This window comes from Papaver somniferum, unplaced genomic scaffold (assembly GCF_003573695.1).
Source record: "Papaver somniferum cultivar HN1 unplaced genomic scaffold, ASM357369v1 unplaced-scaffold_99, whole genome shotgun sequence".
In the NCBI taxonomy this organism is placed as follows: domain Eukaryota; kingdom Viridiplantae; phylum Streptophyta; class Magnoliopsida; order Ranunculales; family Papaveraceae; genus Papaver; species Papaver somniferum.
This window is the reverse complement of record NW_020653081.1, coordinates 9,402,036-9,424,282: the sequence shown is the minus strand read 5'-3', so window position 1 is coordinate 9,424,282 and position 22,247 is coordinate 9,402,036. Positions and strand designations below refer to the sequence as shown.

General features: G+C 36.2%; 1 protein-coding gene across 1 annotated transcript; it reads left to right on the top strand.

Moving 5' to 3' along the window:
- Positions 1-12,994: 12,994 nt before the first annotated feature.
- On the top strand, positions 12,995-20,528 carry LOC113346490 (DNA ligase 1-like). The gene is made up of 9 exons (XM_026590040.1): positions 12,995-13,222; positions 16,165-16,270; positions 17,069-17,370; positions 17,572-17,677; positions 17,777-18,136; positions 18,230-18,309; positions 18,413-18,537; positions 19,566-19,778; positions 20,235-20,528. Exons 1-9 carry the CDS (start codon positions 13,095-13,097, stop codon positions 20,255-20,257), a joined length of 1,443 nt encoding a protein of 480 aa, XP_026445825.1. The 5' UTR covers positions 12,995-13,094; the 3' UTR covers positions 20,258-20,528.
- Positions 20,529-22,247: the final 1,719 nt, after the last annotated feature.

Sequence of the window (22,247 nt, the reverse complement as noted above, 5' to 3'; positions counted from 1 at the left end):
AACTACCTTCTAGTTGTTCCAATCAGTGGGTTGGATCAATGCCTTGGGCCGAGATAGTTCAGAGTTGTAGTTTGTTACCGCCTTGGTATCCCCTTGTTTGTTGAGGATGGTTTATGCTCCTGTTGTAATAAACCTATGGATATTTTTGGGGACCATGCGCTTCACTGTGCTAATGATGTTGGACTTAAGTTTCGATATGACTTGGTTCGTGATGTAATTGCTGATATCTCCTACAAGGCGGGTGTACCTGCACGCAAAGAAGTTGCTCTAGGTTTTCTGTCTGACGATAACAAGGATTTACGTCCAGCGGACATCTTTGTTCTCAACTGGGAAAGCGGCCAAGACGTGTGTATGGATGTCACAGGCGTTTCTCCTTTCACGGGCGAAGGGGTTCGGGCATTTATCCCACGCCAGGCTATTTCAAAGGAAATTTCACGTAAACGTACTAAATACTTGGACGAATGTGTCTCGCACGGTTATGGTTTGGGTGTTTTAGCTTTCACTAATTTAGGAGATCTTAGTGAGGATAATATTTGTTTTTTCAAGTGTTTGAAGAATTGTTTAGTTAGTAAGGATGCTGGTAGTGGTCCAGGTAGTTTTATTTTCCATAAATTGGGTGTTGCTATTCAAAAAGGGGTTGGTGCCCAGCTTGTAGCGCGGCTGCCAACTAAAGGTGTAAAACTTTAAGTCTTTTGGTAAAATGCTTATTTATTTTTAAAAAGGAGATAAAGGATAGTATATTTTTATGAAGATAATTATAAGATACTTATGATGTAAGAAAATATTTATGCTTAAAAAAATGTTTATAATGAAAGATTAATAAAATACTTAATGAAAGTTTATTTATGAAGATAATTATAAGATATTTATGATGTTAAATTAATAAAATATTTATTATAAGAAATTAATGATACAATAATGATGTAAACAACCACCACAGTTGATTTAGCTTTTGGGAAAAAAAATGAGGACCATTCTTTATCTTACCTAACTTGTCCAAGCTTTGTTTTGTAATATAAAAGATTATGTTTGATACTTAATCATTTCATTTGAACGAAAAGTTCTAAATTTTTTTTTTAGCAATGGTTAAGATGGGTGGTATCTTCCTTCCAGTAAAAAAACACTATAACAATGGTTAAGATGGGTGGTATCTGCCTTCCAGTATTGCTGCCAAACAAAAAACCATTTTGCTTGACCCCAGGATTTACCATCATACTGGTTTGGGAACATAACAAAAGTGTGATCCAAAAGCTTCTCTTACATCTAAGACAATGAATGGTCCCCATATACCAAATATGGAAAAATTTGTTCACTGATTAACAATATTAGATTGACAGGCTCATGAGTACTTAAAATAGTTAATGCTTAATATGACAGATGCAAAACAAATGTCAGGTTCTATAGTGAAGGCCAAACCAGTGAGACAGTGGATTTTTTTTTAAACTATAAAAGGCACTGTATGATACCATATGTTTCTTCCTTGCCTATTAAATAATACTATTCAACAACTAGAGGTGCAATTCTTATTGAGTTAGGTCATTATACCATGATTACAATAGGTTTCCTTCTTAACATATGTACGGTACATTTGGTTGACTCCTTTAAAATCATTTTAAGTTGCGTTATTTAAGCAATGAATATGACTCATTTAACAAGCTAGATAGAAATTATTTACCAATCTCGGTAGCATTTCAGGCACAACGTGTGTTTGTATGTAGGAAGCACAACCTTAGTGTTCACCTCCATGCAGATCCTCTTCCCTTTCTATATTAACTTTAGAGAGTTTTCCCTACAATAATTCATCATTTTTTTTGTACTTTGCGGCAGACTTCCTTCTGTTTCCGGTCATCAACGTCAGTAATTCCCCTGTCAAGTTGCAATAAAGAGGGAAATATCATCGTGTCCATCAAAAATAAAACTTATATAAATGACCAAATGGTAGAACGTTCTCTTAGGTAAACTAAATAGACGAAGGAAGAAACAAAAAATCAAACTTAGATGATGCAATTAATGACATCCTCTATCTATGTTAGCAGGACTTAACAAGACAACAAAGTTAAGTAACAAAAACTAGAAATTGCACATTTCAATACCACCAGGAATATATGTTGCAATCATATATGTCTCGACATGTTAATTAACCCATAAATTTCATGTTTCAAACAAAATCTCTAATTCTCAACCCTAAAATCAATTTTATAGTAACCCTAATTGTAGACAATTTGAGATTGGGTACAAGTTTCTTTCTTTATTTAAAAAAACAGAGATGAAGAGAAATGAAGCTTATCATGATTTCTTAGTTCCATTAAAATCAGAATCGAAAATAAAATAAAAAACCAAATCTCACGGATAACCAAAATGAACCCAAAACATAAAACTAGAGCTTAAAGACAACCTTACCTGGTTTACTATGATTATCAATGGCAACTGAAGTAATATAACTGAAAGATAACATCAAATCTCAGATTGATACTTCCAAGTTCCAACTGCAGTATTATTCATTCCAAACTCTTTCGTACACACTCTATCTACAGTGAACCAAACAAAACTCTTAGAGATGATTTTTGGGACTAATCAGAATAACCTCTCTCTTATCCCTAGCAAAGAACCTTCTTTTTTTGTACGTAGGTGACTTTAATGCTCTCTTAAGACATGAAGATAAAAGGGGTGGTCTTGCACTAGATGACAATGACTTCTTGAACCTTAAGACGTTTTTCTCCATTTTTTATTTACATGATCCAAGATATTCTTGTTCTAGATTTACTTGGTCTAATATGCAGAGTGGTCCTGATTTGATTCTTGAAAGACTTGAAAAATATTTAATATATTATGATGCTGAAGTTTTGTTTCCCAATATTTGTGTTAATAATTTACCACGATGTTCTTTTGATCATTATTCCATGCATATATGTTTTAACTTTGATGGTAATTGTATGCCTATACCCTTTGATTTTATGGCTATGTTGATAACATACCCAACCTGTGGAGACATTGTAGCTAACTCTTGGTTTATTCATGTGGAGGGATCTCCTGCTTATAAACTGAAAGCTAAGTTGCTTAATACCAAAAAAGGTTTAAGAGATTTGAATAAAAACTCTTTTGGTAATATCAAACCAATATATCTACTACTAAATAGGACCTTAAAGAAACTCATACCTTAGACCCTTCTGATACTATGCATGTCTCTGGACTTAAAGCTAGAATAAATTACTTATATTCTTTCGAAAAGCTCTACTGGAAGGACAAGTCCAGAGAGGTTTGACTCTTGGAAGGAGAAAGAAATACTCCATATTTCCACAGATTCAATGTTCACAAAAGAAAAAGAAATTCCATCAATTGGATTAAAAGTTAATAGTTCTGGAGATATTCTTACTGATAGTATTGGTACCTTCTTTGTTGAGTACTTCAAAAACCTAAACTCTTCTAATCCTCAATCCTTCCAAAATGAAGTCCTGGATGATTTTCCTTTTTTTTTGAATGATAATAATCTTTTGAATATAACTTTATCACCCGAAGAAATTGAGCATGCTGCTTTTTAATGGGGGAAAATAAAGCTCCAAGACCAGATGGCTTCACATGTGTTTTTTACCAAAAGTATTGGGATATTGTTGGTGACTCTATCATTGATATGGTGCAAAACTGCTTTAGAATTGGCCATGTTGTAAAATTCCTTAACCAAACTCATATTTCCCTTATCCCCAAAACCCCAATGGTTAAGATTGTATCTCAGCATACACCTATAAGTTTATGTAATTTTTCATTCTTTCTAAAACTCTTGCAAATAGACTAAAACCACTCATAGATGGGTTGATCTCTTAAAATCAAATTGCTTTTGTTTCTAAGATAAACATTATAGATAATATCCTCTTTTCTAATTATGTGGTTTCTATAGTAAACCATTATCATAGAAAAGAAGGCTTAGCTGCTATCAAACTTGACATGTCTAAAGCTTATGACAATCTTGAATGGAATTTTCTTGAGAAAGTTCTCAGAAAGATGGGTCTGTGTGAACACTGGTATTCTTTATTAATACGATGTTTGCCCACTATTAAATTTTTACTCTGTCCAACTCAATGGAGTACCAAATGGTATGATAAAACGTGAAAGAGGCCTTTGATAAGAGGACCCTTACCTCGATATTTATGATCCGAAGCTCTTTTTTCGTATATTGATAAAATTACTAGGTTAGATCTAGTGCTAGTATTAAGGTATACATTAATGATCCTTTTATTACTCATTTGCTGATGATTGTTTACTCTTCTCTAAAGTTACTGTCCAAGACTTTACTACCATTAAAGACTATTTTCATAAATATTGTTTTGCTTCTGGTCATGAAATCAACTTTGATAAGTATGAAATTTTGTTTAGTAAGGATTTGCCTCCTCTTTTAACTTAACAACTCTCTTTTTTCCTTAGTATCAGCTTCTTGGATCTGAGGAAAAAAAAAAACTTGGACACCCCGATTAGTTTTCAAAGTCTAAAACTGAAACTCATGTGAGTATTTTGCAATATGTGGATGCTATGATTACTTTTTGGTACCATGAGATTTTATCAAAAGCTGCTAAATCTTCTCTAGTTAAGCATGTTGGTCAGACCATCCCTATTTACCAAATGATTGCTAATCTCATTCCTAAAACTCTTTGTAGGAAGATGGAATCTTATCTATGTAAATTCTGGTGGGGGAAAACCTTATACCCTAAGGATAGAAAACTTCACTTGCTTGATTAGGATACTTTATGCTCTTCTAAGAGTGAAGAGGGTCTGGGTTTTAGAAAAGCTAAATTAAATAATCTTGCTATGTTAGCTAGGAATGCTTGGAAACTTGTTGAATCCTAACTCTCTTTTACTCACTATTCTTAAAGTTAAATATTTTTCTAATACTAAATTTTTGAAGGCTAAATGTTAGAGCAATACTCGGTCGAACTCGCATGCGTTGCTATCTCAAGCATGTTTGTCAATGTTAGTGATCAAAATTATAACTCTTGATTTCTAGCCTATTTATAGATGTCTCGGACGAGGACATAGTTTGTGTAGTTGAGCTTAGACTTCACAACGTTTATCACTTGAAGACGAAGAACTACTATGGAGAGCTTGTGGAACTTCATTGACAAAAGGTATATGGAGACTTAAACTCATTTATCACTTGGAAAGTCTATTTCTACTCTATCTCCTATATTGAGACATAAGTCGTGTTACGATATAGTTTTCTCTATACACATTTGAGATTTCGAGCTGAGTATATCTCGCTTACATATTTCTCGAAATATGTGTTGGTAAGCTTTCGCTTCGACCAAGTTCATCTCATATCATGAGAAAATTGCCGAGTAACATCTTACATGGTTTGTGTGATACAATCATTTGGTGTAAGACTTGGAATGTTTCGATAATGATTATTTCAATATCTTGAAAATTGCTTTGATGCTAATAGTGTGTGAAAACGTCTATTGTCATTATAGAAGAATGTTTCAATGATTGAAATAAAGAGTTTAGATTCTTGTAACCATCTTTGGATATAAACATAGTGTGTTCGTAGATTAGTGTATAAGTCAAAAACCGGGAACCTAAAGTATGCATACTTGTGTTTATACAAAAAAGGTTGTAGGAGACTGGGTAAATATGCGTACCCGTACGCATACTGGCGGAAGTTCACGTCCGTGACTTTCTGCTGAGTTTGAAAACCAAAACTAAACTCACCAGGTTACCTAAAGTACGCGTACCCGTACGCAAACTGGCGGAAAATTCACGTCCGTGAATTTCTACTGAGTTTGAAAACTAGAACAAAATCAAATTCGGTTACTTAAGTACGCATACCCGTACGCATACTTAAGTAGGTTACTTTCTAAATCGGTTGTACATGAACCTAAAACATTTATCAATAAGGAATGCAATCTTTGCAAACCGTGTCTATAATTTTCATGTATCGATTCGAGTGAATCAAACCGATTTTGCTTCAATTGTGTTCTTGTATAAATCCATGAGAATATAGCAATTGAAAAAATCTTTAACTAGTTTCATTCGAGTCATTTGAACTAGTTATGGTTAAGATGAATAAGGTTGATATGAGAGTAATCATATGGCTAACCTCGGTTAACTATTTGTGAACCAACATGGTGTACACGTTTGGGTACGGTTACATAAACCTAAATGAGGGTATAGTTCATTTGTGTGTAACAAGCTAAGTTCGATCTAACGGTTGAAAGATATTAGCTTGGTTGAATCAGGTTTTTCATCTAACGGTGAATATTGAATACTTTGTTACCAAGGTAACTTGGATTGCAAATCCTGATTTGAAAAATATATAAAGTCGCTTCTCCTTTAACCTTAGGTTTCTTCTCGAGACCCCGTAGGTTAACGACTTGACGACTTCATTGGGATTGTGAAGCCAGACCCAACTATTCTCTTTGTAGTTGCGTGATCTGATCTTGTTGTTTCTATCGTGATTGAGTGCAATTATAAAATTGGTTTGAGATTTATATCTCCGATAGGAAAGATAGAAAATAATCACAAACACCTCTTCTAATCGTTTGTGATTCCACAATAACTTGTTTCGCTAGTCGATTAAGTTTATTGTGAGGTGATTGATAATACTAGGTTGTTCTTCGGGATTATAAGTCCGGTTTATCAATTGGTTCCTGTTCACCTTGATTTATCAAAAGTCGGAACAAAAACTCTTGGGTATTTCTGTGTGAGACAGATTTATTCAATCCTATAGACTTTTTTGTGTGAGACAGATTTGTTTATCAAGTCTTCGACTTTGGGTCGTAGCAAATATCAGCTAAGGGAATCAAGTGCGTAGTATCCTGCTGGGATCAGAGACGTAAGGAGCGCAACTGTACCTTGAATCAATGTGATATTGATTAGGGTTCAACTACAGTCCAGTCTGAAATTAACTGGTAGTAGGCTAGTGTCTGTAGCGGTTTAATACAATGTGGTGTTCAATCTGGACTAGGTCCCGAGGTTTTTCTGCATTTGCGGTTTCCTCGTTAACAAATTTCTGGTGTCTGTTTTATTTCTTTTCCGCATTATATTTTGTTATATAATTGAAATATCACAGGTTGTGCGTTAAAGATCAATCAATTAGAATATCCAACCTTTGGTTGTTGATTTACATTGATTGACACTTGAACATTGGTCTTTACTACCGTTCAAGTAATTCCTCTTATATTCAATCAGGCTCGTAAATTTCTATTTGCTTATTGCGGATTGAATTAAAAATTAGATATATTAAACTATTGTTATACTTTATTCTAGATTGAGTCTGACTATCTAGTTGATTCTATAGAAAGTGTATTGGAGTAAGTCCTCTCAGATTGCCAAACGAAATGTTGGGTGTGGTTGTTAGACCCCCGCATTTTCACTAAGTGCCCTTACACCTACTCTTGGACTTGGAAATGCCTCCATATTGTTAAGAAGCTCATTAATTAAACCTTTTATTTATTGGATTGTTGGTGATGGTCAGTTTATTGATCCTTGGTGTGATAATTGGATTCATATGCTAGATTTTGCTAAACCTAATCCCCAAGTCCCCCCTTCCCTAAACTTAAAAGTGTCATATTTCATTGACGTGATGCTAGATCCTGGAATGTTTCTACATTGAACACCCATTTTGACAATGCTTCTATAGAGATGATTGTTACTATTCTCTTAAGGCAGTTGTAAGCTCTTAATAGGAGGGCTTGAGAGCTTTCAAAGAATGGTATATTTAGTTCTAAATCTTCTTACTTAGGTCTCAGAGGTCTTAGACCTTCCCAAAGAAACACTCTTTAGAAGTGCATATCGAAACTTAGAGTCCCACGTCATATTCAACTTTTCATTTGGAAATCTGGTAGAAATACCTTACCTATTGGGACTATTCTACAGACAAGAATGCCTATTGATACTATAATTTGTCATAGATGTCTTGCTTGTAATGAAACTGTTATGCATGATTTGGTTTTATGCCCTTTTGCTAGTTTAGTCTGGTTCTCTTCTTCTCTTAGTTTTCCCATTCAGAATTTCAAATTTCTACATTGCTTGATTGGATTGATTTTTAGTACTGCTACCTCTCTTTCTAATGAGTCTAAGAAAGCTTTTCTGCTATTATTTTTAACAAGAAAAAGGAGAATCCTGCTGTTGTTATTTTTAAGAACCCAATTTACCCCATTCACCTTATTATAATGTCATTGGTGCTAATACATGGAAACCTAATCCCTTTGGTTGGATCAATGCCAATATTGATGGTGCGTTAGATCATGTCCATTTGACTAATGGTGTAGGCTATATAATACGTGATTCTATTGGAAAACCTTTTTTTTTGTGCTGCTATCACCTTTGAAGTCTACTTTCCAGAGGAAGCAGAAACCAAGGCTATCTGGGCAGTTTTGAAGAAAGTGAAGGAACAACAAATTACTCATCTTATCGTGGAAAGCGATGCAAAATCTCTGATTGAGCAATTCTCCAGGAAAATTTAAAAGGCAATCAACAGATGAATGCTTTGTTTAAGAATATTTCTCTTTTTAGTTCTAGTCTTGTAGCTTGCATGTTTTCTTTTCAACCAAGGACATGTAACACTGTAGCTCACTCTCTGGCAGCTTGGGACAAGGATAATTATGATACTTGTTTTTGGTCTAGACCTCCAATATGGCTCATGCCAACTGTTGAGGAAGACCATTAAATTTATCGTTAGTCCACCTGGACATTTTCCTAATTAATGGAATTAGAGCAGTTCCTATGGAATGAACAAACTTGATAGTTTGTTCATTTTTCTCCCACTATGGACTCAAAAAACATGAAAATTGGATGTTCAAACCAACAAATTTGTTGGGTTGTTCATTGAGTTGGAGGATGTACCGAGCGTTTGATGATAGACCAGGCGAGCTTTCCTCAAACTCTGGTGTTTGAGACAAAAGCGCTGATGCTTTTCTTTCCTGCACGGGATCTTGATTAAAGCGCCAGAACTTGTCCTTCCAGCGCCTTCATAGAAGTGCCAACGGCTGAATCTGGACGACTAAAAAATCTTGTGATCTAACGGCTATACTTTTTGAATTCTATAAATACTCATCATTTCAACTCCAAATTCACATTCGCACATCTAGTCTTCTTTACTCTTTTTTGAGCTTAAAAAAATTCTTCAACTTCAACAAATTTTTCAACTTCTTGAACATGTCTCGGCCCTTGTTAGTTCGGCGCGCTCCGTATACTAAAGAAGAAGATGAATCTATTTGCAGAAACTATGTTTTTTTATTTACTCAGCTTGCTTCAGCAAACTATCCATGAGCGAATTTCTGGGCGGTTATTCACGAAGGGTTCTGCAGTGACACCCATAATCCGAGTCGTCGTGCTATATGCGACATAGAAAATCATTTTTGTACAATTAAGAAAATAGTAAGTGAGTTTGTAGCTTTAACCATACAAGCCAATCGATATAGACTGAGAGGTGAAACTGATGCTGAGATGGTAACAAGATCTTTGGTTGAATGGCGAAGATGGAAAAATGTGGCTTTTCCTTTCGAAAAATGTTTCGAAATCCTTAAGGTGTTGAACAGTTTCAACCCCTTCTTTGAAGCTAACGTAGTCCGTCGTAATTCAGTGAAGCTAATGTAAAATGCTTAATTTTAAAGCTAATGTAGTCCGCCGTAATTCAGTGAAGCTAATGTAAAACGCTTAATTTTAAATATATGTAATTTTATTTAATTAAGACCGTCGTACTCTTAAAACTAAAATTACATATGTAGCAGAATTAAAAATTATAATCTCTCTAACGTCGCTCATCGTTAGCTCCCCCATTGTTATTTTATGGAGTCCAGAATTCTGCAAAACCTGGGGATAGACCCGGGACATTCCCACTTGCCAATATATTAAATAAATTTACATATGTTGATAAACCTGGGGGTAGACCTGATTGACCAACATTAGGCGATTCTTGGAAAGCATTAGGTGCACTCGGTCCTCTAAGCATATAAGATGTTTGTTGTTGTGGTGGTGGTAGTGTAATATTGTAGCAGCTATCATTTGGGTTGTAGGGCGAGAATGAAGATGAAATGCGCCTAGGATCTAGCCGAAATACTTGAGGCTGAGATACAGGCACAGTTTGTGGTGAATAAATATTGTGTCGTATGTGTGGTGAAGAAGAACTCCGTCGTACTTGTGTTTCTCCCACCACTGTATCATCAGTTTCGTGCCCTGATCTGTTGCTCCTGGTGGAATCGGAAGACTGTGACCGCCGCCCATCATCATTTTCAGTTTGACTCAATCCAAAAATTGTGTTATCGTGCCATTTCCGACACTCATCCAAGTGTGTAGCCATAATTTGCCGAGTCAGCCAATGCAAATCGTTCAGTTGGCTCCTCAACTCTCCCTCAGTGACAGTCACATTATAGTAAGGATAATCACGTTCCATACCTTGGGAAAAAATGGGGATCGTGGTTGGCTCACCTTGCAATGAATTTCGGGCAAATTTGACGAAGATGATGAAGAACTTGCACCCGTGGTGGGGTAAGTCATAAAGCATGACTCCTTTGGAGGTGGCTGGATAGGAACGATATTTGGATCATGGGACAGGCGTGATAACGCTGGGAGATCAAACCCATAGATGTGGGTGTTGTGTGTCCCAATTACAGGATGCGAAATCGACGCGTACCATTTGACATACTCCGCTTCACTAACATTCGGCTGTGTATTTAGTTCATACCTCGCCCAATTGGTTCTTCTCAGTCGTTCAAAATCTGATCTAGAGGTTTGCATCTGTTGTGGCGGGTCAATTGCAATTGCATATATACCTTTCATTTGGTACTGCAGTCTTTCTCCCAGGTACCAAACCCCTCTATCCAATGGTGGAGTGTAAAAAACAACTCTACGCAAAAAATAATAAAGAATACTTCGTCCAACATCAACATCATACTCAGGAAAATCAATGTAAGGGTGAACAACGACGTTGTTGTGGCTCCGAGTCATCTGATGAAACCTTTGAACAAAACTGAAACCCGAGATGTCGCTGTCAGTGCCCTTTGCTAAGTTGGTCAAGATGTACATATCCAACATTGAAAATCTTTGGGTATCGTCGTCAAGGATTGGTTTACAACACGTAAGTAGGTATACCACCAATACTATAAATTACTCCATTATTTTAGTATTTTAACTTAATCTACATTTGCTCATATTTTTTTTTTAAAGTTTAAAATAATAATTTTGGTATTTACCTCTATGATGCCCAGAAACTAGTGAAGTTATCTCCGCCTGTAGACGCATCATCCATCCCACAGTATAATTCTGCTAAAATTGCAGATCCCCAATCATAATCTGGTGCTTTGTCAAGATCTTCTAACACTTGAAGTCAACCAACACGAGCAGCAGAAGTTGAGTTTGGAAATATCGTCTGACCCAGTACCCATAAGATAAACATCCTTTCGAGTTCAGGATAATCATCTACATGCTCTTGGTTTCTCGGTTGATTAAGGAAAAACTTCAACGCTGAACATTTAATCCCACCTCCTTTCAATCGTTTATAACCTTCAGGTATTCCTAAATCTATAAACAATGGAAAAAGTGTCTCCCATTTATTATTTGATATCCATTCGTCTTGGTTGAACGGTGGCGGCTCTCCTAGTCCACTTGGGATCCCACAAACGAAATACAAATCAAGGGGCGTAATTCTTATTACAAGTATAATATCAACTATGATTAATCTTTTGATTATTTAAAAATATAATTTAAGTTAAGTTAAACAAGCTTACCAATTTCAAAATCATTGAAATGGAATGTGTGCGTCGTCACCCACCACCTTTCTACCACTGTTATCGGAATTTTGTTGTTGTTTCTTCTAGGCTTCACATTATAAAGTGCATGCCAGGGATATCTGTAAACCCTTTCTCGGACTTGAGAGGGTAAAACATCATAAATAGCCTTTAAGTCTGAAAATCCACCTCTCATATAAAAATATCAATCATACCGATCTTGATGCCCCGACACATGACCTTGGACTAATGATGGACCAACAACGACACTCGGCGCAGCAAACTCTGCTTCCCCATTTTGAGAAAAATATACACCTGTGGCAGTCCGCGGTGCCGATTCATTTCTTCGATCTATTTTCTTCTTTACACTATGGACCGCTTTTCTTAAAAAGCCGCTCATATTGTATCAATATTTTTGATTTAGAAGAGTTTTTAGAAGAAGGAAGTAGTAGTGGTGTGACAGAAATGAAGTGAGTTTAATCCAATTTATAGGTTTCGAAAATATAGACGTTGGAATTATGGCCGTTGGAGATATGAACGTTGGATATTTTGTATCTCGCGCCCGCGTTGATAGGACAAACACGCGCTTATAGGTCCAACGCTCGAGTTTGTCAGTTCAACGCCTGCGCTTTTTCTTTAAACTCCAGCGTTTGTCTCAAGCATGCGCGCTTAGTTATCTAACGCCCACTGCTTTACCATCGTGGAAAAGCCAGCTTGGCCATCCACATGGCTCAACTAAAAAAATGGATTTGGCCATTGCCGTAGGAATTACCCTTATGGCTTGCTACAATCCATCTTTGGCGATGGGCCAAGGATAACTCTGGTACTTGTTTTTGGTCTAGGCCTCCAGTATGGCTCATGCCAACTGTTCAGGCAGACTATTAAACCTTTCATTAGGCCATCGAGCCATTTTCCCAATTAATGGAATTATGGCTTGCCACAATCCATCGTTAGCCATGTTTTTTCAAGGATGCCGTAAAGGGTTGCTAAATTTTACGAAAATCAATGGAAAAATTATTTTGTTATCAAGTTAGAAGTTAGAATTTGGTAATCCGTGCAGCTTGACTTGCATGACCTTAACTTTTGCCATATAGAGTTGGGCAACAACAAATGCGAAACACGCGACGTCCTCGCCCATGATACACTGAAGTAACTGTAGTAGGGGCGACACTCATCTGGCTAAAGAAGGCTAAAATGGTGATTTACGGCCCAACACAACCCAACCACGTTCCCATGTAAAATCCGTAGTAGCTGAAACTAGAATAAAACCGGCAACAAAAAAATAATGTTCCTCTATTTCGGACTCTTCTTCACTCCCTTACTTTGCAAAACACTTGCAGATTTCTGCTACCCCTGTAATCAATTCGTGTTAGAGAGAGAGAGATGGAAGAGTTGCATGATACTGAGAGTCCAAAAAAGAAGATGGAGGAAGTAGAACAAGGATCAGATTTCGAGAAGCAAATAACTACCGCTATGAAAGCACGAGTTGGCCATTTCAAAGATCAAGCTGAGTAAGTCCTTACCGAAAATTAATTTGGTTGATTTCTTTTTCTTTCTTCTGGTACTAGGGTTTTGCAAATATCTGATCTTTATTAGTTCGAAATTTGATTTTTGTGAGTTTAGCGCTTTGAATTTGTCTTCTGCATTACGAATTTTAATAATTTTGGGGTACTGGGTGAGGGTTTAGTCTTTTTTGATAATTTCGAGTAAGTGTATTAGGAGTGGAAAAGGAGAAAATCCCTAGTTTATATGTTAGTAATTGGGTGCGGAGGAAGATTGGGTTTTGAGATGTGGAGTTCAACGAGGTTTTGGGACTTTTTGAAACATGGGATAGGGTTTTAGGGTGTGGGAATTAGTTCAAGTGAGTTGTTTAGATTTTTGCAATTGAGGGTTTTTAAGCTAAGGTCTATGCAATGTAAAAGGGTGGATCACGATGAAGTACTCAAATTGTACTTGATTGGATCAACATACTTGAAGTTAATTTTTATAGATATCCTGTTCTATGATTCAGAAGGGGGAGTGGTACCAACTGCCAAGAAGCTCTTCAGTTTAACCGTTACTTATTTAACTATACATTCACTCTAGTGCCACCTTGAAACAAAAACATTCCTTCCTCTATTTTCTTAGGTACATGGACACTAATCATGGTATGGTACTAGATTTCTTGCTCGGCGTTAAGAATTGTTTTTTCATTTTCGGTTAGATGTTTCCCGTTGTGTCAGTCTCACGTAATGTGTTATCTTTTGACTAGTTAATTCTGTATATCTGGTGCGCTGCACTTTCCAGAGGTATTTCCAATAGCATTATGTACTACGCGGTTTACACGTGTAAACTTATACGTAGAATTTTTGCTTTAAATAGAAAGTTTTGATTCGGAAGAATTTTTTTCTGAACTTGTTGAATAATGACAGTTGTAACATTGTCAGTGAGCCGAAGATAGAGCCAACAATGGTTTCACTTCAGTTTGGCTATATTTGGTCTGCGTTTGGTATAATAAAAGTGTCATGCTATGTCTGTTCTCCAGGTGTGGCTTTGTAGTGTTTGTGTAAGTTACATAACTAATTAAGCGTTCTGTGAAGTTGACATAATAGGAATTTTGACTTGCGGACAAAAGAGGGTTTTTAAAGTAGATAAATAAATACACGCATGCTTTAGAAGTTCCATTTTTTGATTAACAATCACAACAATTAAAGTACACAGTATAAATATTCTTTAGGCTGCGTTCTTTCAAGGAAAAAAGGTGGCGTAGTTTCAGGGAACAAACTTTGAAGAAGAAGAATTGGTTGAGGCACGTGGATAAGAGAGGACTAAATTTGAGGGTTATTTAAATGATAGTTTATGAGTATATAAGATTTCTGCGACGGGGCTATCCATATAGACCAAGGTTAATGTTTTTTCTTTTTGATACCGTGATTAATTTATTGTGCTTATCTATATTAGGCTGTGCAGAAATGGCTTTTTATTTGTTGGATAATGAAGAAGCGTGTGTGTAGGCAAAAATCCTTTTTCCAAGTTAATAAAATTACCCTGTTTTAGCAGTAGGATGAATAGGGATCACGGAAAAGAAATTGCACTAGGTGGTATACATTGACCAAGCCCCATAAATGCAAGCTGGTTAGAGCTGGCCTTTTTTTCTCTCTCCCTCAGTTACTCCATCATCTAATTTACTTTTGTGCTGTTATAAGTTTCGCTATTTTATTTAGTGTATAATCGTATCAGTATTGTAACATCATATACGGTCTTATTGGCGAAGGCTGTATCAGCATTGTCAGATTTAGATGTCTGAGGGAACTAACCATCTAGATCAGTTTATTAGAGAGAGCTCGGTGAAAAGAAACTGCCTTGTGGAGTAGTTTTTTGGACAAATTCAATTAATTGAAGGTATTCAGTCAGGTTGCTTTTGGATTATATTGGAAGTATATCAAGAGGCTCCTGTTGTGGTTTAATACCCTTGGGTACACACCCTGGCTTGCTTGTAAGCTTTTTTTCAATTGGTAAAGCTCTGGATTGTTAAATAGTCTATGAAGTTTGAAGATGTATGTGATAGGAGGCGGCATATGGGAACAAAAGTTGGGTTTCCTACTTGTGTTGTTCGATTTCAGTAACTAGGAGAATTCAATTGATTTAGTTCATTTTCTCACTTTTGATGAGTAGGTCTGTTCTTTAAGTTCCATAAGACCAAGTAATATGTGCATTAGTACCAAACTAAACTATGTGATTAACCAACAATTTCCAGAGCTTTGTTTTGTGGTCATTTCTTCAATGTGCTCAAATTTTGGAATTGTGTGTGTTACAAGGACGCCCAAAAAGAAGAAGAAGAAGAGGAAGAGCAGTGTTGACACGTTTGGACATGGACACGTGTGTCTGGCACGGCGGACACGGCTCAGTTATCGAGAATAGGATAAGATATTTAATAAAATTGAAAAATACCTAAGTTATAGATTCATAAGATATTTATTTGAACCTTTATCTTTTCTTACCAAAAAAAAAAAAAAAAACCTTTATCTTTGTTAAAAAGATATTTTCTTATCTTTAGTAATAAAAATAGAGACACTACTGACTACTCTCTATTAGATTTTCTTAGCAAAAATAGAGATATTTCCCTACAACTACAGCTATATCTATGAGATCATGAAGATATGTAGAAACACCAATGGAGTCTGTATTTCTAATGCCTTTTTTATTGATCATACACATATATGTATGTATTTTGCTAAGTTCTCTATTCGTGCCCCCGTTTTCTAGTTTTTTAAATTGTCGTGTCAAGGTACAGGACACCGACACCGTGTCCGTGTGTTGTAACACAATATTTCCTTAGTTATCTCCTGTAGCTGTTTTTTCTTGATCTTTTGTACAGTATTATATTTTTCGAACTTAAGTTTGTAGCTTTGTTGCCGGTTTATGAAGCTTAATCACTCTGATCTTCAAAATTTTCTTTTGTTCCATCTTGCAGTTCGCTGACTTTTGAAGGGGTTCGAAGAGTTATAGAGAAGGACTTGGGGATGGAGACCTTTGCGTTGGATGTCCACAAGAGATTTGTGAAAAATTGTTTACAGGAGGTATTTTGTTGGATTTGAGAAATGTTCTTTTACTTTAAGATATTTTTTTTTAATTATTTGTATTATTTTTTTCATGTCAAAGCAAGGTAAACCAACAAATCTAGTAACCCATTATGTTGCATGTTCATCAAAAGCTCATTTATTCTTGCCCTACATAAGCTAATGCTGATACAAGTTAGCAATTTAGCAATCTTTTCATGAATGTATTTTCTTATTGATATTGAGGATTTTATGATGCAAATGATTATAATGGTCGGTATTGACATTTGTCTTTAGATCCTAAGCTTTGAGGTTTGTGTATAATCCAAGATATATCATATATATTTTTTAGCAAAAGAGAAGTCACAAAAGTGTGTTATTTTCACTAGAATGCAGTCTCTGCACTACAATTGGTGATGTGAATACGATTTAATTATGTCCCAGCAATTTTTACTTTTTTGAAGTATAATGTTGCATGTTGTCCTGTTCAGACTCTTTGTAAATTTTGGAAGAAGGTAGTCTGAATCTCCTAATGCTTTGATTTTACAAAATATTAGTCCAAAAGCCCGATAGATGTTTCTTTTGAAGCAAAAATAACATAAAATTACAGAAGTTTTATTTTTTTCATTGGGGGTATAGGGTGCTGCTACTTGTCACTGTTCTGTTATTTACACCGAATAGAAATTCTATTCCAGTACACTTGTATGCATGTTTTTTTTTTGTTTTAAAAGTTATTCACTTTGGATTTGTTTGTGCATATAAGCTGTACCGTGCTTCAAGAATTCTGTACAGCCATTTTAATTTTAATTTTTCTACTAGTGCTTTGAAAGGGCCAACCAGGAGAGTGCATCTAAGAGTTCAGAGGAGACTACAGAGACAATTTCTCACCAGACAAAGGTTGGAAAACAAGAGCTTACGGAAGGGCTTCAGACAAAGGTGTCTAATTCTGAAGATGAAGAGAAAACTGTAGGATCTCCAGCTATGGGCCTTCTGGCAGGGGACGGAACAAAGCAAAATGAAGTTGAAGATACTCACATAGATAAATCCGAAAAAGCTCTAACCGAGGAAACTATAGAAAATGCTATTAAAAAAAGGGCTTCTTATTTCAGAGCTAATTCTGCGTAAGCTGCTTTACCTCCACCTTATATCGTCATGTTTGGAAGTCATATCAACTAACCTAGGACACTCCCAATTCTCTTTTGGTCCCAGCCTCTGGAACCCTATTGTTGTTTGATGCGATATGCACTGTATCCTAAAGTTACATCGGCTTGTTTCGGTTATTCTTATCAGCTGATTTAGTGAATATTATTTGTTTGTTTCAGTCATATTACCTTGGCGGGGGTTCGTCGTCTCTTGGAAGAAGATCTTAAAGTAGAGAAAAATGCTCTTAATCCCTTCAAAAAATTTGTTAGTGCGGAATTAGATAAAGTAAGTGCTTTTTCTCTAGTGGCATCAACCATCTGATTTACATTTCGACAATGCCCATAACCTCTACAATTTTATTATTTATTTAATGTCCTTTTCCAGGTATTAGCAAGCGCTGAAATTGCTGAACCTGCAACGAAAGGCAAGAACCAAAAACCGAAGAAAGAATCTAATATCAAGAAGTCTGCAAAGGTCAGCAGTGAGGGAAGTTCAGATGCATCTGAAAGTGAGGTCGAGGAGGTGGATGATGATGATGAAGTAAAGCCAACTCCGAAAAGAAAATTACAGACTTCTGGAGGGCCAAAGAACCTAAAAAGACCTGCGAAGGAGACTAAAACAACGAGCAACAAGAAGATGAAACCCGAGGAACCCATTTCTGAGGGAAGTAATGGTGCAAACGATGGGGGAAACACCTCTGATGATGTAAATTCTCAGTCTTCTGCAGAAGGAGAGCATGTTAAGGTATTCCTTTCATTGTTTGTGTATCAAAAGTTTATGTTTCATAACTTTAAGTAATATGGCATTCTGAATCTGGATGATATGTTTGAAACACAGAAGAAAAAGGATGTTCCAACAGTCGTGCATGGTAAGCGCGTTGAGCACCTGAAATCAGTAATCAAATCATGTGGAATGAGGTAAATGGTCTTATGCAAACCTTTACATTTACCTCTATGAATTTGTTACAGATGATTGTTTTGAGATAAGGATTAAGCTTTGTACATTGTACATCTGTTGCAGTATTTCCCCCAATGTTTACAAGAAAGCCAAACAGGCACCTGAGAGCAAACGCGAGGCCTATCTTGTAAAGGAGTTGGAGGATATGCTTGCTAAGGAAGGATTATCTGCAAACCCTTCTGAGAAAGGTGAGTTATATGTAGGAAACAACTTGTAATGTTTGGTAGGAAGCGCCAGCCAGTTGGTTGTGCATTATATGGTTGATATTTCATTTTTACCAACACAAGAAAATATATATGGTACGACTTGATCTACTTGTGTTTTTAGCTATATAAAGATTTCAAGAGCATACAGACACGCTAAAATGGACGAAAGATCAATTCCAAGCTGAACAATTATTATTTAGTATTTAGCATGAATATGTTGTTGAAGTAATCTGTCACCACCTCTTGGTTGAACATCTTAGCTGGTAATTGTAGTTTGAGACTATACATTTATCAACCTCGGAAGGAAGGAGGTTTCTTGTTAACTTTTTTCTGGACTTGTATTAGGGTATTTGATCCATTTTAGACCCACAATTCTTTATAGCTAGATGATAGAATAATTGACCAATTGATTTTAAGACTCAGTAGTCCACTATAGCTTTCATTAAGAGCCATTTTTTACCTGAACGAAAATATAAGCAAATAGAAAGGGAATATGCTTGAAAGAAAAAGACAAAAAAAGGGAAGAACTATCTAGATGAGATAAGCAGACTTACTATATTTAGGGCATTTACCTTCAGTGTTTTATCCTTTCTTATTAATCTTCTTGCTGTTTCTATTCTCCTGTAATCCTCTATTTAGTCTCTCCTGTGAAGAACGAATCTGTCCTTTTGGCATCAAACTTTCGGTCAACTGCCATTTGTTTGTTAGACAATTGAAGAAGCTGTAAGCAGAACACATGATAATTGATAAGAGAAAATTATCTTCTGTCACTAAATTTTCACGTCCTCTTGTCAATTCTAAACAATTACGAGTCCAAATGTGTATTTTTCAATCATGATAGCTTCTGGTTTCAGTGAGTCCTAGATCTGGTTTGTTATTCAGTTTGTGCCGAGACAAAAGTTCTTAGAGTTTATTCTGTGTTCCTTTAACTGTCATTCTGCATTTTTGTTTGTTTGTGTTTTTGGATGGTGTCATATGCTGTGGAACTGACACTGTATTTTTCATCTTAGAAATCAAGGCTGTGAGAAAGAAAAAAGAAAGGACAAAAGAACTTGAAGGCATTAACCTTGACAACATAGTCTCAAGTTCTCGCAGAAGGTCCTCGTCCAATTTTATAATGCCACCAAAGCCAAAGATTGAGAGTGATGAGGAAGAAGATAGCGAAGATGAGGCTGATGACGATGAAGATGACGATGACAGCAACAGCGACGAGTATGATGAGGGTAAGTGTATAAGGATTTCCTGAGTTAAATGGTCCTTCAATTGTCAGTAGTTGACTGTTTATGCTTCCACCAATCATTTGTTGATTGCTCTTGTTGCCCATTAAACACTGGTCGGAAAAATTATAGTGGCTCCAAGTACAGACTAAACTAGAACATGTACAGAAAATGAGTTGCTTCCATGAATAATGCTTGGAACACAAAGGGGGTTCTCTTTGGTTACATTTGTTAGGTGTCCTCAAAATCGTAGAATCTCTTTTTGTTGACCCGCAGTCAAAGTCTGGTAAATAAAAGATAACGATCACGTGGAGGCAATAAAGCATGGGTTAACGGATTTGCATTCAAGTCAAATAATATTGTTATATCACAAAATTTTGGTTTCTTACTTTATCACATTTTAACATGTGAATGAGATGCATGTTTTTAACGCACCAATCCTTGTTTTGTTTCTGCTAACAGAAGTTGAAGAGGAGAGTGAGTGAGACCTCTTACAGTTGGCTTTGGTTTCTACATACCATCCATTGGTGGCAGTGGTTCAAATTTCCTTCTCCGCTACCTGGTGGTTCTCTTCTTTTGTTTGTTTTTATGGTTAAAATAGCTAAGGTTTGACAGACATTTACAGATTGATATGTGCCCCTCTTCGTATGTGATAATGTAACAATTTGCTGGTAATTTATGTCTTAGATGTGAATAGTATGATATTTCAGTTGACAAACTTGAAATAGCTAATGAAAATAATTTTGGGTCTATTCATAGAGATGTTGAGAAAGCTCGTGAGCTGGAGATAGCTCAAAATAATTTCTACTTAAATCATATGACCATGTCTTATCACAGGGACATTGGAATGTCGTGTTTGGGTGGTTTCTTCTTAAACCTGCATAATGGGATTTGGAAGTACGAGGGAAGATAGAAGACCTTATTACTAACTTCTTCAGGGAGTTGTGTATAAGGTCTAATGTCAGTACTCCACACCCTCAAATCCAGTACATTAATTAAACACCCCTATAAAATATAAATCCCACCCTTCAAAAATATCTTTCTTTTTTTTTTTATTATTTTTTTTTTTCTTGACAAATATCCAAAAGTAAAGATGCCATCCACAGTTGAGAACTTGGAGATTTTCCTCTGGCTACAGCCAGCCTTTGGACATCAGGAAAGGAGTCGTGCTTAATAGTCTTGCAACAAATTTTGCCATAGTCTTTTAAACACAAAATAAGATTATCTATTATAGCATTATTCTTCCAACTAGTGCTTCTCATTCCACCTTGTAGAGCTTTTGTGATGCTTGGATTGCTTCCTATAAGATTGATGGATCTGCAATGGAGTTGAGAGGCCCAATCTATAGCATCTTGTGCTGCTAACAATCTCCTGCTTCCCTTCCATGAGTTCTGGTTCTCCTGCCAATTGTATCTCCTGTTGGACCTAAAATGCAAACACCAATCCATGTTAATCCAGTGATATTATCATAAGTGGACTTAAAAGCAAAGGTGATCTTTCAATTCGGAGACTGATCAACTCTGTCAGGACTTCTTTCAGGTATTTTAGTCCTCTCTGCTTGAGTGTGCATCAGAGCAGAGGTTAACTGATCAATTATTTGTTTTCCTATTTGTCTAGAACAAGGTTTGATTTGTTTAAACACCAGACCACACCTGGCTTTCCAAATAAACCAGCAAATGGTGGAACAAAGATCTGCACAAGGGCCCAGTGTGTCTGGTGATTGTTCCCGAAGAACCAGCTAGAGCACCAGTCCTCTAAGTTATGAACTGAACTAGAATTGTCAAGATTCAAAGAGCAGTGAGCCCGGAAAGCTCTGGCAAAGTTACAGTACATAAGAGAATGCTCCCCAGTTTCAGCATGACTATTGCAAAGAAGACAAATATGATTCAGATTCCTGACAAATCTAGCATAATAAGCACTAAAAGGAAGGATATTATTTTTCATCTTCCAGATGAAGAACTGAATCCTAGGAATGACCTGCATATTCCAAATTCTTCTAGCCAAATCATCATTCGGTTGAGAGATCTTCTTATCAAGAAGGTTATAAAGAGACTTTCTAGTGAAATTTCCTTGAAGATTATCAATCCATCTTAGAGTGTCATCCATCTCTTTAATGGGAGATAGAGTGAGGACTCTGTTCACAATGTTCCACTCAAAAAGCTCATTTAAAACAGCCACATTCCAACATATTTCTGTCATAAGCTCATTAACCATTTTGAGATTAGTAACATCTCTCATATCTTCTAAATCTATATGATTTCTTTCCTCATATGGAATCCATTTATCCTTCCAGATATGGACAGAGTTACCATTTCCAATATGCCAGATACTAAAGTCTTTAAAAATCATCAGACCTTTATAAACGCCTTTTCAGGCCCAAGAAGAACCATCATTACAAGTGGCATGGAAGGGGTTGGTGTTAGGGAAGTATTCTTTCATAGTTTTAGTGAAGATAGTGTTAGGTTGATGGAACAG

Excerpts from the sequence above, each read along its gene's own strand:
- LOC113346490 (XM_026590040.1), top strand. The coding sequence starts at position 13,095 with ATGGAAGAGTTGCATGATACTGAGAGTCCAAAAAAGAAGATGGAGGAA. Across the intron at positions 16,271-17,068 it reads TGAAAAATTGTTTACAGGAG|TGCTTTGAAAGGGCCAACCA; the intron begins GTATTTTGTTGG and ends TTTTTCTACTAG. Across the intron at positions 18,538-19,565 it reads TGCAAACCCTTCTGAGAAAG|AAATCAAGGCTGTGAGAAAG; the intron begins GTGAGTTATATG and ends TTTTCATCTTAG.